The 14,552-nt window shown below is 55.8% G+C and overlaps 4 protein-coding genes across 4 annotated transcripts in view; all 4 read left to right on the top strand.

Annotated features, from left to right (window-relative positions):
- LOC113215197 (mite allergen Eur m 3-like) overlaps positions 1-1,052 on the top strand; it is a 1,611-nt gene extending 559 nt beyond the window's left edge. The window contains exons 3-5 of the mRNA XM_026434810.2: positions 45-358; positions 491-699; positions 824-1,052. Of these exons, the coding sequence (XP_026290595.1) occupies positions 45-358; positions 491-699; positions 824-1,003 (703 nt within the window). The 3' untranslated portion in view covers positions 1,004-1,052. The remainder of the gene's footprint in view (positions 1-44; positions 359-490; positions 700-823) is intronic.
- Positions 1,053-1,202: 150 nt separating this feature from the next.
- On the top strand, positions 1,203-4,610 carry LOC113215195 (uncharacterized). Its single transcript, XM_026434807.2, has 10 exons — positions 1,203-1,456; positions 1,652-1,738; positions 1,838-2,009; positions 2,117-2,217; positions 2,414-2,659; positions 2,762-2,992; positions 3,078-3,530; positions 3,619-3,763; positions 3,845-3,960; positions 4,048-4,610. Exons 2-10 carry the CDS (start codon positions 1,691-1,693, stop codon positions 4,345-4,347), a joined length of 1,812 nt encoding a protein of 603 aa, XP_026290592.1. The 5' UTR covers positions 1,203-1,456; positions 1,652-1,690; the 3' UTR covers positions 4,348-4,610.
- Positions 4,611-4,874: 264 nt separating this feature from the next.
- LOC113215196 (uncharacterized) lies at positions 4,875-10,227 on the top strand. The gene is made up of 3 exons (XM_026434809.2): positions 4,875-6,170; positions 8,259-8,504; positions 8,584-10,227. The coding sequence occupies exons 1-3, from the start codon at positions 5,445-5,447 to the stop codon at positions 8,635-8,637; spliced, it is 1,026 nt and encodes a 341-aa protein (XP_026290594.1). The 5' UTR covers positions 4,875-5,444; the 3' UTR covers positions 8,638-10,227.
- A 1,436-nt stretch (positions 10,228-11,663) lies between these two features.
- LOC113215200 (synaptic vesicle glycoprotein 2C-like) lies at positions 11,664-14,356 on the top strand (the record flags this gene model as incomplete). The annotated part of the gene is given in 8 exon segments (XM_052269850.1): positions 11,664-11,944; positions 12,026-12,079; positions 12,173-12,334; positions 12,474-12,636; positions 12,915-13,281; positions 13,353-13,516; positions 13,634-13,950; positions 14,069-14,356. Coding segments are annotated over 8 exon segments (1,669 nt in total), but the record flags the coding sequence as incomplete, so codon positions are not given.
- Positions 14,357-14,552: the final 196 nt, after the last annotated feature.

Here is a 14,552-nt window from a genome sequence, read left to right as displayed (position 1 = left end):
GGGGGGCTCGTGCCATCTCACGGATCCACACTCTCGCCCTCCAGGAAGCAGACGCTCTTCTTCTGGAGCTGGACCGAGCACTTCTGCGGAGGCACTATCCTCTCCGAGCGCTGGATCCTGACGGCGGGACACTGCAAGCTGGGCGGCCAGGTGTTCGTCGTGGCCGGCGTGAACAGCATCCGCACCAAGGACAAGAAAGCTGGGCAGGTGGTGCCCACCGACCTGTTCATCGTGCACGAGAAGTACGACGGGGAGGTCAAGCCCTACGACATTGCTCTCCTGAGGACGACTGAGCCTCTTGTGCTTGGGCCCCTCGTCAAGGCCGCCAAGCTGCCCTCGCCGGATAGCGTTCCCTCGGGTGAGTGGAGGGCGCCCGCCCTCGCCGCGATAGGCAGCCCCCCGTGCACCCCGGTTCGATGGGTTGCCTAGCCAGCAGGCGCCCGTTCCTGCCGCGAGCACACAACCATCGCTCCTCCTGTTTGTTCCGCAGGTGAAGTCAAGCTGTCAGGCTGGGGCTACGTCAACAACGGCATGTTCCCCGGCACCAAGGACCTGCACAAGATGACGGTGCCCGTGATCGACCTGCAGTCCTGCAACACCACCATCATCGCCAACCTCCCCACCTGGAGCCACAGCACCCTGGCCGACACCAACGTGTGCACCGGCGCGGGCCCGAGTGGCAGCACTTCCGCCTGCAGTGTGAGCCTCGCTAACGTGGAGCTATACGCTTTTACCTTGCCTTGTTGGGCCGGGCACTCTGACCATACTGGCTGTCTCCGGACACTGGACACGAGTCTGACGTATCGTCTGTTGAACTTTGCAGGGGGACAGCGGCGGCCCTCTCATCCTGAAGAGCAGCGAGGATGACGAGGCTGTGACCGTGGTCGGCATCGTGTCCTGGGGATTCGTGCCTTGCGGCAGGGGAGGAAAGCCCTCGGTCTACACCAGGGTCTCCGCCTACATCGACTGGATCGCGAGCACCATGGGAAACAACGCCCCCTGAGCGAGTTTTTGTCCATTTTAAATTCGACAATAAAAATATCTACTCGGCAGACATTGTCTTACTTCCAGATCATCAACATGGCTTATGCCTTCATACCCTAGGACCGAGACCGAAGCGTGCAGCATTAACTGCCTCTTTAGCGCATGATTTGAATTTGTAGGCGCAATCCACATACGATTTCCGGTATGAGAATATTCTCGGTCCTTCATTGGCGCGCGTATTCCTTGGGCTGGGGGTTTGTTTTGATTCGTTTGGTGTGTAGATGGTAACACGTCTTATTCGGAACAAAGGAGCTGTCATTAAAATCCCACGAGATTCATCTCTGATTTTATTGGAGAAGGCTTGAAAGTGACGTAGTTACTAAACGACAATCATTTCAGAGAATTCCTTGGGAGAAAGTAAAAATACATTCATTTTGGTGTAACCTCCTCTGCCTGTTGGAACACTTTCAAGGTACATTGTTTACTAACAAATACATGCAAATACCCAATTTTATACCTTTTAAACTATTTTCTGATCTTTTGCTTTAATGATCGTTCGTTCTTTACATCAATTTTACACGTACTTGTCGACGTTGAGGTCTAATTAGACATCTTCACCTTTTCTGCGCACTTGCTTTACCCATTTCTATTTTATTTGTCATTTCAGTCTACCTCTCATTCCATCGAACTCTACACATTTATTACTATGCGTTTAATTGTTGTTGGAGATTGTGTCAAACTGCAACACAGAACGGTAAGCTGAGACATTCTATACAAGTTTATTTCCTCAATCCTTTCCATGTTAACCATTTATTTTGATGTAGTGTTCTTCAATAATTTTTTTTTCTGGCAGCATATTCCACCCGCACCAAATAAAAACAGTTCCATTGATCGAAAGGGAATTAAAAGAGGTGCCTGTGAAGAAGATGGCTGTACAGACTGTGATTCTTACTATCATGATCCACAGAAGGGTTCTCAGTGCCAATATTGTGGCTGTTTCCCAACTAAACATAGAAAGATTGATGGTATAGTAACAAACTCATCCAGATAATTTTATAAGAAACATTATTAAATGTACTTACATCATTGTTTACTAATTTATAAAGTTTTTTCAATCTAAATTGTGCTTTAGAACCAACTGACGATCTTTCCTTAATTGAGAAAGCTGTTCGAGAAAAGTCATTTCCACCCCAGCGACCTGAAATACATATCATTGATGATGGCTCAAGCTCGGTAGGTACTGGAATATTCATAGAAAGGAATATATCGAATGCAATCACAGCCAAACAAGTTTTCAGGGCTGAAACCAGTAATTAAAGTGTTTTGTCATGATGGGGTGGTACTCAGTAGTTCTGTTGTTTTGATCATGTGTAGTTGTACTCCTAGTAGTAGAGTGCATCTTTGACCTCTTTCTTTTTAAAATATCTAGATGGTCTATGAAGTTGATGACGATGGAACTATTACTATTCCTGATGATGAAGATGAACCTGGTAACATACTACAAAATCAAACTGGGCAGCAAGACAGCTGTTCTCTTCCCAATTTATTGTCCACTAGGGATATGAATAAGGTAGGCCTGCCTATGCAGAGACTTTCTGGGAATTTGAACAAAGAGAACACACCTCAAAAGCCGTCAAGTGCCACATTTACAAGCTTAACTTCTCATTTACCTCGGGTATGTATACAAGTGACGCTAAAAATGAGTATTATTTAAATATTCAGAGCTCTATGAAATCTAATCTATAACTGTGACGTTTTTAATTTGCTTGGTATATAGGAGGAGTTGTATGAATTTTGTGTGCCAACAAATTTACCAAATTTGCCTGCAATTAGTAGCAAAGGTGAACGCATAGATCGAGGCAATCACATTTTTGTCCTAAGATGGATTTCTTGGTCTATGTGCAATTTTAAATTAGCGACTGAAAAAGACTACACTGAAGTTGCCAAGCTAACTATGAAAAAGTATCCTGAACTCGTATCAGCTATACCATCTGACAAAAAAGATGTTGTAAGTGGAAGTGAACCTACATCTATAACAGGTGTGTATTGCCAGTTCTTCATGGGTGACACCAATGGTCTTTTTTGTTTGGTAGGCTGCCATGGTCCAGGTGTTGAAAGATCTTCTCCAAAAACATAGCATTGAAAAACAATCGAATCATCAAGGTACAAATAAGAGGCCAAACGCTCCAGGGCCTAAACCAACTAAGCCTGTACCTAGAACCGAATCCATCAGGATTTCCAACAATTTCAGCACTGTCAATGTTGTGAGCAGTGTCAGCTCTGTGAAGACCACCTCTTCCAATCCTGCCAAGCCATCAGCTACTATTGCTGCAAAGCCTGCTCCTGCTCCTGCTGTGTTTGTATCATCCAAGCAGTTTGAAAACTGCAAGGCCCACATTCAAAAGGAGATGAGAAAGGTTGGTCCTTCCTTACCAATGCTGCAAACCTTTCTGTCATCAATTCGGAAAGATAGACTTATTTTGGCTAAGGGTCATAGCTACGCAACACACATTGAAGAATTCCCATGCCTTGAAATTCCAGAAATTGTAAGAGGGTTTTTCTTAAAATTCAGCAGTTGTTGTACCAGTAAAATGTAACTATTTGTGATAAACTGTATTATGTCAATTTGCCCAGGTACTGTGGGAGTTCATTCAGCAAGAGCAGCTTAAGTGTTCACTGGAAGATTTCAAGAACAATTGGGTCGATGTTGTGCCTCAAATGGTAGAATACTTTTTATGCGGTTCTAATGATCAGTATACATATGACTCAAAGACTGTTGGTACTGTACCTTCATTTATTGTGTTATCAGTGTGATATTTAATTCTTTTTACTCTTATAATCACATGTGTCTTCATTTTAGATCTAGTTACTATGGAAATCTTGCAAACCATCTCAACCCCAGTATTTTTTGGACGGGAACAAGGCATGGGGAGACCACCTGTGACGAGGAGTAGTCATGTCCTTGAAGTTTTCCAGGTAATTTTTCATTAAAACAAAGTATAAGTGAGGCTTTAAAGAAATATAAAACTAAGGAAACATTCTGATATTTTTTTTCCTTTACAGGATAATATTCTGCCATTGTTTGTTTTTCCTCAAAGAGGTGATCCTCCACGACTGTTCTCACTTGGAGGTTCTGATGAAGTTTATGTTTATGTAGACGGACAATCAATTTACAGTGGACCAATTCTTGATGCCTTAATGTTTTTAGTAGCAGTTTACCACGTGTTCTCTATTACTCCAGCACATGATGCTCAAGCTTCATTTGCTTTTGTATTTGGGATCTTCATGAAAGAAAAAGGAATAGATCAGTATGTAATGTACAAATCTGCCCATAATGCACTTAAAGCTATTTTAAATCTTTGAAAGGTTTGATTTTATTTACTGACTACAAAATTTACTGTGTTAACTCTTTTCATGCGGGTGGGTCCAAAAACGTAAACATTAACGTTAAACGTAAAGTAAAGACCCCTTGCAGGAAATAAAGAACTGTAATTTATATACATGTTTTAATTTAATATGCAGTTATAATTTTTTAAACTACTATTAACATATCTGTTCAATTGTTTTTATTCTAATAAGATTTGTCTCTTCTGTTCTGAAACAGTTATTAAAGTTCCAGAATATTATTTTTCTCATTTATTAAGAGAGGACAACATTACTTCCTCATATTCACAGCCTAATCCCCCAAAATCGTTGATATCGGACATGTGCGATAAGATTGGCAGTCGATCGCGGATGGACAGGCGGAGGAAGGTAGGTGGGTGGGGTGGGTCGCGGCATATCGTGTCGTGTGGCTATTCCTTTTCAGAAGATGAAAGGGAGTGGGAGGGGGCGTCACCTGGCCATTCTAAGAGCAGAGGGGGGGGGGGGGGCTCCCCTCCCAGGGGGTGGAGCGCGGGCCCCGACGCGCCACGAGCCAGCGCCAGCGCCGCGGCCGCGACCAGCCAGTGGCCCGGCCCAGCCCCAGCCGCAGTGGCCAGCCAGTGGCCTGCCCGTTGGCCTGCCAGTGAGACTGCAGCGAGAGGAGCGCGGCCCCGGACCGCCCCGCCCGCGCCTGCCCGCTGCGCGCGGTCAGCCTGGCAGTCGGCCCAACAAACAACACTCCCGAGGGAGGACGGCGATGTAGAGCAGGCGGGTCCTGCCGGGGAGCGGCCGCCACCTCGTCGTGTCCAGCCCGCGCGCGCCGCCGCGGCCCCGCCGGCCCCGCCGCACCGAGTTGTGCCGAGTTGTCGCCAATTAACAGCGTCTGACTGACCGCGAGGCCCCCGGCCGGGGCCCGGGCCGAGACCCACCCACAGGACAGTCGCGCAGGAGCGCCACCGCCTTGCGCCAGGAGCCCAGGAGCCCAGCCGCCCTGCCCTGCAAGGAATGCGAAGGCCCAACAGACGCGGCGCGCGGCGAAGAAGTGCGGCTCGCAGCTGGACGTAGCTGGGCCCCGGGGCCCCGGCGCAGCGGGCAGCATGTGCACCACGTACACCTGGCTGGCGTACCAGTGGCCGGACCGGGCGCAGCGCGCGCGACCGCAGCCCCCGCGGCTGCCCGCGGCCATGCCCATGCCGTGCATCCGCGAGGAGGACGAGGTGGCCGACGACGAGGCGGCGCGGCGCCTGCCCCGGCGGCGACGCGCGCGCCACTGGGTGGGGCTGGCCATCGTGGGCGTGCAGATGGCGGCGTGGTGTCTGGTGGGCGCGCTGCTCATGCACCGCGGCGTCACCAACCTCAAGCGCCGCGACGCCGCGCTGCTGCGGGCCTCCGTGGCCGCGCCCGTCACGCCCGTCAGCACCCCCTCGACGAGCCCGCCGTCGTGGACGCTGTTGGGGTCGGCGCCGGATGACGTGGTCCTGGAGGAGGAGGCGGAGGTAACGACGGCCGAGTCGGCGGACGACGACTTTGAAGAAGACGATGTCCTCGAGGACAGCTACCATGACGTGTCGAGGAAGTCGTGGTCCTCGTACGTTCCCATGCGGCCGGCCCCCGGCCTTGTCGCCCCCAGGGAGGACTTCCCCTCGCCAGCCGCCCCTGGCTCTGCCCCCGGCGCAGCGGGCGCCATCCCCAGGGTGGCAGGCACGGGCGCCGCCACCGCTGTCGTCATGGTGACCGTGGGCGGGGTTATGCTCGTGGTGGGCCCCGCCTTCATGGCGATCAAGATCATGGACGTGTACCAGCGGCAGAAGCGTCTCAGCAAGGTAAGAGGGCCTCAGTCATCTGCGACGGACCGTCCAAGCCGCCGCCCGCCCGCGCACGTCCGAACGGCTCGAGTGACTCGGGTACTTGGACGTGTCTCTCCCTCCCACGCCTCAGACGCACCCCTTGGACCCGCCTGCTGTGCTGGGCGCGAGGCTGGGCGTGCTTCGGGCCGGGTGCGCCGTGCGGCGCAGAGCCGCGGTGCACTGCCCCCGGCCCGCGAGGTGCGTCACTCCCTTCGCTATCAATCTAGAAGAGGTGCAGAAGGCGTGGGAGGGAAGGTGGCGTTGTGGATGGGTGGCGCAGGGATCATCCACAAAGTACGTCTGTCATTCGCCGTTACGAACCTGCCAATTTCAGCTTATGCAAGCTGTCGTAGCGCCAGATGGGTAGGCAACATATCACTTGGAGTGCATGCGTGTACTGCGGGGTGGCCTACCACGAGTCTTGCAGGCGCCAAGCTCCCGGCAAGCCGAATGAATCTGAGAAAGGACGTACTTTCTGGAGGATACCCTAGCGGTGTGTACCCAAGTAATGAAATACGAGTAACATCAAATTTATTTTTGTCTCGTAAATATTCGTTTTCGACTTGGTTTTGACCGGAATCCTAGACCAATTGGACGCCATGGTGACCCTTTCGAGTTCCTCTAGGTGACCGGGTCGGAGCCATTAGCGTGCCAGCGTCGCCTGCCTGGCACCGCCTTGCTCTTCACGCAGCGGCATGAGCACATCAAATCTGCAAGGCCAAGGTGCATCACGCTTGGCGCTGCGCTAACGCTGCGCGATGAGTGAACCAGAACAGAACAAGGCGGTGGGGTGGGCGGCAGGCGCGATGCCATCTCTACCTGTTGCTGCGCTGACGTCCCCGCCCCCCCCCCTAGTGACACTGACTGAACGATATTGTACTCTCCCTGTACTGATACATAACTGCAACTTTTGGCATGACTGCGGATTTCTGACCCAAACGTATCTGCTGCAAGCCGTTGCGTCGTCTTTTCCCATAGTCCGACGTCAATCGATGCTGCTTCCCGGATCTAAACGTAGCCTCACCTACTCGGAGCTCCCAGGCAGCACGTAGATCAACTCCAAACAACGTCAAACCGTGAACCAAATCATGGTCACGCTCCGCAGAGCACCGCACTCCGGTCCCGTCTCGAAAATCAACAAACAATGTGATGTTTTTATCATGTCGATGTTTTATCTAAAGGTACTTTTCGATACCCACTCGAAACTTGCGCCGACCGTAACGACCACTACTCGCTACACTCCCGATAGACGCGCCATTAAGAAGCCCTCCGATACGTGCTTCTGGACGAGCTGGACGCTGATTGTACCGCACCCTGCTCACGCGCCACGCGCCGCGCCGTGACCACCACGGCGCCGACGATAACAATGCCGATGTGCAGCGTCACAGAGCAGCGTCCCGCCCCCGCCGTCGCATCCGATTCAAAGCGTGACCGTTACGTGCCTTTTTATTGCACTTTTACGCAATGTATCAGCGCGGCACACGACGGCGCCGGCGACGGACGCCTCGGAGGATGACTGTGCCGCCATTGGTCACGCCCGGGCCGGGCCGGGCGCCGCGAGCGCCGTCGCGGCCCGCTCCAATAAAAGGAAGGATCGCGACGTGCCGCCCGTGACCCGTGAGGGTCACTCGGGGGCATTCCGCGGATCGAATCAAAAGTCGCGCCGTGGCGTTGTCGTGCCGGTGACAGCAGCCGAGCCGAGTCGTTCAAAGCGCTTCCGCCTCTTCTCGTCGAGCGCGCGGCCGGACCACGATCAATACCTGATTTATGACACACCCGTTGAACGCGACTCGCCGCCGGTCGTCGGTTGTTTGTACGCGGGTTTGGTGAGTGTCGAGTTGGCTGCGCCGGGGCGGCGGTGCGTTGTGTTCCGCCTGCCCCTTCTGTCGGGAATACTCCGCGCGATGCGCAAGGTCGGGGTATTGCCCCCGGCCAAACCTGGAAGCGACGAGACGGGGCACGAGCGGGCTCGGTGCCAGGGCGGCCCGCGCGGCGGCCAGGGCCCCGGCGAGACGTGCAGCCCGGCCGAGTAGAGCCTCATCCTCTTCCTGCCATGACCCGCAGCTGTCGCAGCAGGACGACCCCCCGCCCAGCTACGACGAGGTGGCCGAGAAAGCCCCGCGCTACTCCGCGCTGTTCCAAGTCATGGAGAACGGCGAGCTCAACCCGCTGCCCCTGGCGTGGGTCGACCCCGAGGTGGCACCCGCTGCCGACCCCACCCCGGCGGCCGCTGCGGAGAGCGCCGCCCAGGACGCCGACGAGGAGGACCAGGATCCGGAACCGGACGCGTCGACGCCCCTGCGACATGAGGTATGAGCGGTGGCGGCCACGTCCTTATCGGACCGTCCATATCATCGGTAATAACAACAACAACAACAACGCGTTTCAGGAGGGGACGGTGACGAGCGGCAGCGACGACAAGTCTCGCCGAAAGTCGGTGTGACGGTGGCGCCCGTATTCGTGATAGCAGAGCTCTCTTCTCGTGGCCCGAGCGCTTCGCCGTACAGTGCGAAGGCGTCGGGCGAGGTTGTGTTTATTTATTTTGTAACATAATTCCAAATAAAAACTGCCGTGTATTTGTGTAGCGCGGGGACGATTCTTTGCTTCACTCTACACTCGTGTGTGTGTGTGCGCGCGCGCTTGTGTGCGTGTACGTGTGCGTGTGTGTTTGTGTGCTGATACTGCGGGGGGTATCCGACGTCGCATGACATTGAAATTGAGGCAGATCCTCAAAGATAACCCGCGGGACCATGGAGCGCCGGAGGCCGGAGCCGGACATAGCGCCTGGGTGGTAGGCAATCCGCCTGCAGTGATGCACGCTGGGCGGGGATGTTGCCTACCTCCGCGGCGCTCCCCCTGGGACGCAGCTTTTAGACGTAGCCCCCCTCTACTTGCGCTCGTCCTTGCCGGCGGCGCCCAGGCTGACCCTGGCGGCGTCCTGCACGCGGCGCACGCCTGCTACCGCCGCACGTCCGTGTATTGTGTCGGGTGATTAGAGGAGCGCGGGGCCCTACAGCGTTTCACAACCGCACGCCTAATCTGTACATGAGTCACGTCGAGCAGGCCCTTACCTGCGACGTCATCGTTCACGGCGCGTCGAGCGATTACGATGTGGGTTCAATTATCAGGGTTTGGTAGAGACTGATGCCGACAGACGCAACCCCGAGACTTAGGTCCATTAGGTATCAAGTATTCTACTTTGACACATCGGTTGCGGCATAAGACTTGGACCACTATCAATTTCCTATTCAAATTTCCATTGGCGCGAAAAAACACGTCTTACAGAAAACCACATAAAAACATGAAAATTAGAGCTTCCATTGCTTCTTGCTTGTTACATTTGGAAAGATGACACTCAAAATAAACCAAAGGTGAGGTGGACTGACCCGGCTGGCCGGGACTCCTCCACGCTCAGGCTGTAGTCGGACCCAGCCCGGCCTTAGCCCGACCCGGCGGCTGGCTGTCGAGCCGACAACAGGACGCGACGCGGACTGGAAGCCTTCCGTTTGCTTGTTGCCCCGGGCCGGGTTGCCGGGCGCCTGCTTCGCCTGCTCAGCGTGCTCGGCGTGCCTCACCTCACCTCACGGTGAGCCCCACCGTATCACGCTGTGCAAACAAACTGGCCGGGGTCGACACGTAAAAGCGGCGCCTCCACGGCTCGGGGGAGTCTTAATTAGGCAGCACTAGGACAGCCCGCACCGGGCCCTCCCCGCAGCGCCACCGGGGCACCCTCAGGCCACCACCGGGCCACCACTGGGCCACCACCGGGCCACCACCGGGTCACCACCCTACCTCCACTGGGCCTCCACCGGGCCTCCACCAGGCCTCCACCGGGCCACCACCGGGCCGCCACCAGGCGACCACCGGGCCACCGTCAGGCCACCGTCAGGCCACCGTCACCGTCAGGCCCCACCGGACCAACACCCCTCCCCTTACCAGGCCGGCGCCTGGTCAGCACTACCAACCACAATGGGCAAGGGCGGCAACGGCGTCGTATTGGACGTGGACTTCAGGAACGGGAAAGGAACAGAAGGTACGTCTGGGTTCGGGGAACAGCCGAGCAGACCTTTGGCTGGGACGACTACAGTGTGGTCCCCAGACCCCTTCCTTTATTTTCCTTATACTGTACCGCATGCAGGCGTGCGTCCGGGTTGCATACCCACACGGAGCCATAAGGCGTCACGGTGAGGACGGTAGGCAAGCCCGTCCGCACGCCAGCATATGTGGTACAGTATATAAGCAAAATAAAGGAAGGTGTCCATGTATAAGCAGAGGTTGTGAAAGAAAACGGGTGTAGTACAGATGCAGGCTGAAGTGCACGCCACGAGTGGCGTGCGTGCACAGGATCATGTCGCATAGGGTTCACTTTAAACCTAGGCGACCCGCAGTCTGCAAACCCAACGCCGTTGCAAATGCTTATCTTAGAATTGTACTTGTGGCAGCCTTCCTCCGCCTCCATTGCGCGTGTTCAGTCCAGCCCGAGGTGCAACCCCAACCCTACAACCTCGCGTCCGCAACCTGCACATCCGCACCCATAACGCCATGGATGGGGCAATTCGTATATTACATGTTGACCTTGCCGGTAATCCATGCGCAAAGCTCGAAATTCTCACCAGGAAAATCTACGCCGCTTTAGAAATTCCCCCTAGTACAACCCCGTGCTCTGTCTGTCAGACCTCCCGAATGTGAGTTTTCGGAATCGCCACCTGTTTGTTCGTGAGATGGCGTTTATAGTCGGTAGCTTCCATCCCGTTCCGTCACTCATCTCCCGACCGCCCTCTCTCTTTAAACCTTCCTTATCTCGACAAATAAGTTCGTCCGCTCTGCCTGCAGCTTTCTGCCACCCGAACGCGCTCGGGCACACGTGCAGGGAGTGTGCACGGCGTGCGACTGGGAGGATGCTGAGCCGGAGAGGGGCTGTTTGGGTTTGGGGAGGGGGGGGGGGGGCTCAGCCGGGGGTGCTGCCGTTTAGCTCGGGTGCTACGAACCCACGGACGGGATGGCACTAGCACTAGCCTACCACAGGGGATGGCCCGGACACGGCCTGAGGGGTAGACGGTGTCACCCAAGTAATGGGTGGCTCCGTTCAGTTGAACAAGCCATCCCAATTACCCTTTTTGATGTTTTTAAGTTGAAGTGCCGCTTTGCCGAGGGACTGCCACAGCCTCTCTCGCCGCTGAGCTCGCCACCGCTTACCGCTGCACGGCTGGCTACCGCCCCCGCCGCCGCCAGCACCACCGGTACCCCACCCCGTACGACACGGTGCGGGCGATGCCCGGTCTGGTGAGACCAGGGCTCGGCCTGGCTCGGCCATGTGCCTCAGCCCCGCGGTATGACGTCGCTGAACCCCTGCATGGACGATAACGGCGAGCAAGGCTTGACATACTCTGGCTCCGCACATCGTGGAGTCATCGGGAAGAGATCGGACCGTGCGATATGAGGGGGCAGGAGGGGTGGTGCGGGGCGGAGGGGATGGTAGGGTACGCTCCCTGCCCCGGTCACGCACCGAGAGCCAGTTTGAGACGAGCGGTCCCCGCGCGCCGGCCATGTAGTGCCGTCTGCGGTCCACCCTCCCGAATGGCGCATTGGATTCGCAATGGTGACGTGTGAGGAGCACCTGCTGAGGCGCGAGCAGCTGCTAAGGCGCGAGCACTTGCTGAGGCGCGAGCTGGACATGGAGCGCCTGGCCCTCCTCTCCGAGTCGTGGGAGGAGGAGGGGAGGAGTTGTTGGTTCGGGACTCTGAGTATCGGTAAGTTTCCCACTGCCGTGCCGGCAGGAGAGCCGAGGGATGGCTAACGATCGTCTCATAGTTTTCCATTCGTGATTCCAGAGAAAAAGGACCGAGATGCGCCCGCCAATTATGAGACGGCCATCATCGCGTGCGGTGAGTGTCTTGTTGCTGAAAAGTGTTGTTGATGTACCGTAACCGTATGGAGTCTGTGAGTCGACCCACTGCAACGGCTTCCTCCCGTCTCAGGGTTCGGCAAGTTCCACTACCTGCTCATGGCTGCCCTCATCCCCTTCTGCTGCTCCCAGCTGTTCAGCTCCGGCTCCACTGCCTTCGTGCTGCCCGTGGCGGGCTGCGACCTGGAGCTGGAGGACTACCAAAAGGGGACCCTCAACGGAGCCACCTACCTAGGTGAGCAGAAATGGACACTTTAATTAATGGTTGTGTTGTATGAGTGAATATGTGACTTCATAATGATAAATTGGTGGTAGGATCATGTCATACTGATTGATAGTATGTTAGTAGATCGATTGTTTCCATCGTCTTGCAGGCAATATCGTTTCTGGTCTGCTGTGGGGTGGGATGGCGGACATGTTCGGTCGTAAGATGATCTTGGCGATGTGCTTCCTCGTGGACTTCATCGTGAGCTTGGCGTGTGCCTTCGCCAACTCTTACTGGCAGATGCTCGTACTCAAGATCCTCGCCGGCGTCGTGTAAGTTCTCGTGCGTGGCCGTTTGTTTAGCACATATTCATTGAATCATGTCATAATTTAAAAGGTTCTTCACTTCATAGTAGTATAAAGACGATCAGGAAGAACATACCGGATCCTCACAAGCCTTCAACGGATTTTAGGAAATTGACTGCTTTTCAATTGTCTTTACTGACGATTTTCGGGATACAATTAAAGGCTTGTGGCATTGTTCTTCCTGCGGTCTTCTTTTCTTCACTCTGATAAAATACCTCATTGCACCGATTGCTGTGCCCACGCAGTATCGCGGGGCCCAACTCCGTGCTGTACGCGTACCTGGCCGAGACGCACGACGACAAGCACCGCAGCATGGCCATCATGATGACGGGCATGTGCTTCGCGGTGGCGCAGATCGTGCAGCCGGTGCTCGCGTTCGCGCTGCTGCCGCTCGACCTGCGGGTGCCGATGATCGAGGGCGCCATGGACCTGACCTCGTGGCGCCTGTTCCTGCTCGTGTGCGCCCTGCCCTCGCTCTGGGCCGGGCTGTGGTGCCTGCGCCTGCCCGAATCCCCCAAGTTCCTCATGAGCCAGGGCAAGCAGGAGGAGGCGCTGCGGATCTTCCGTGGCATCTACGCCACCAACACGGGCCAGGACCCCGACACGTACCCGGTGAGGAGCCTCTCCTGACGTCGTCCCGGTAATCCTGCGTGAGCGGCACTGACCGGTTCCGTTCGGTTTAGATCAAGTCCCTGGACATCTGCGTCCCCAGCAAGCACGTGCAGTTAGACGGCTCGGAGGAGGGTGGCCTGCGGCGCGCCTGGCGGCAGTTCTCACCGCTCTTCCACAAACCATACCTCTCTAGGATAGCCACCGTGGTCTGCATCCAAGTCAGCCTCATGATATGGTGAGTAGGGAAGGCGTTCCAATATTTTGGAAACAAACACGGGTGGCAATGTGCCCTCGCGCGTTCGTGGGAACGTCAGAAACGATGTGAACTAAACGGCTAATTTTTCCGTTTTAGCATCAACTCGCTCCGCCTGTGGACGCCGCAGCTGTTCGCCTACATGGAGCAGTACGAGACGGGCGTCTGGGAGGACAAGCCGGCGGCCAGCACGGCGTGCCAGATGATCTCGGCCTCGATCGACCACCAGGGCAGCCAGTCCGACCTGGAGGCGGCCGCGGCCAGCGCCGCCGGCCTCAACGCGACGGCCGCCTGCGTCGACATCCCCGTCAGCGCGGACGTCTACCTGCGGTCCGTGGTGATCGGCGTGGTCGGCACCAGCTCGTTCCTCGTCAGCGGCTGGGCCTCCAAGCTGTGGGGCAACAGGCCGCTGCTGCGTGAGTACTGAGTACCTCGTGCCTCGCCCCGCGCCCGGCGGGTGGGCCGCCCATCGTGTCCGCGCCCCGCGCTGGCTGCGGCGCTGCTCCGACTCACCTCCTCCTCTCCTCCCCGCAGTGTGGAGCTTCCCGCTGGCGCTGGTCGCGGCCCTCGGCCTGCTCTGGGCGCCCGACTCGGACATCTTCACCGTCCTGCTGTCCGCCTTCACGCCCTTCACCGCCATCGGGCTGACGGCGCTGTCGGCCACGGGCGTGGACCTGTTCCCCACCTCGCTCCGCAGCGTGGCCGTGAGCATGCAGCTCATCTCGGGCCGCATGGGGTCGCTCTGCGGCAACATCATCCTCCCCCTGGTCCTCAAACTGTCCTGCGAGGCCGTGTTCATCCTCGTCACTGTCGGCCTGGCAAGTGAGTATACGGGTCGCGTCTTAATTGAGCTATTTTAAACATATAGGAAACTCATTGCATATCGTGAGTAGAGTCGTGAGCCGATAATCATCCTCCTGCGCACCGGCGTTCGGCGCGGAGCCACAGTGGAATAGGGTATTTCACATTTCACCCGACGCAAACCGGATCCAAAGAAGTCGTGGAAGAGAGGAACCGG

Source organism: Frankliniella occidentalis, unplaced genomic scaffold, assembly GCF_000697945.3.
Source record: "Frankliniella occidentalis isolate FOCC.00 unplaced genomic scaffold, Focc_3.1 Scaffold105, whole genome shotgun sequence".
NCBI classification, from domain to species: domain Eukaryota; kingdom Metazoa; phylum Arthropoda; class Insecta; order Thysanoptera; family Thripidae; genus Frankliniella; species Frankliniella occidentalis.
The sequence above is the reverse complement of the archived record's forward strand: the minus strand, read 5'-3'. Positions and strand labels throughout refer to the sequence as shown.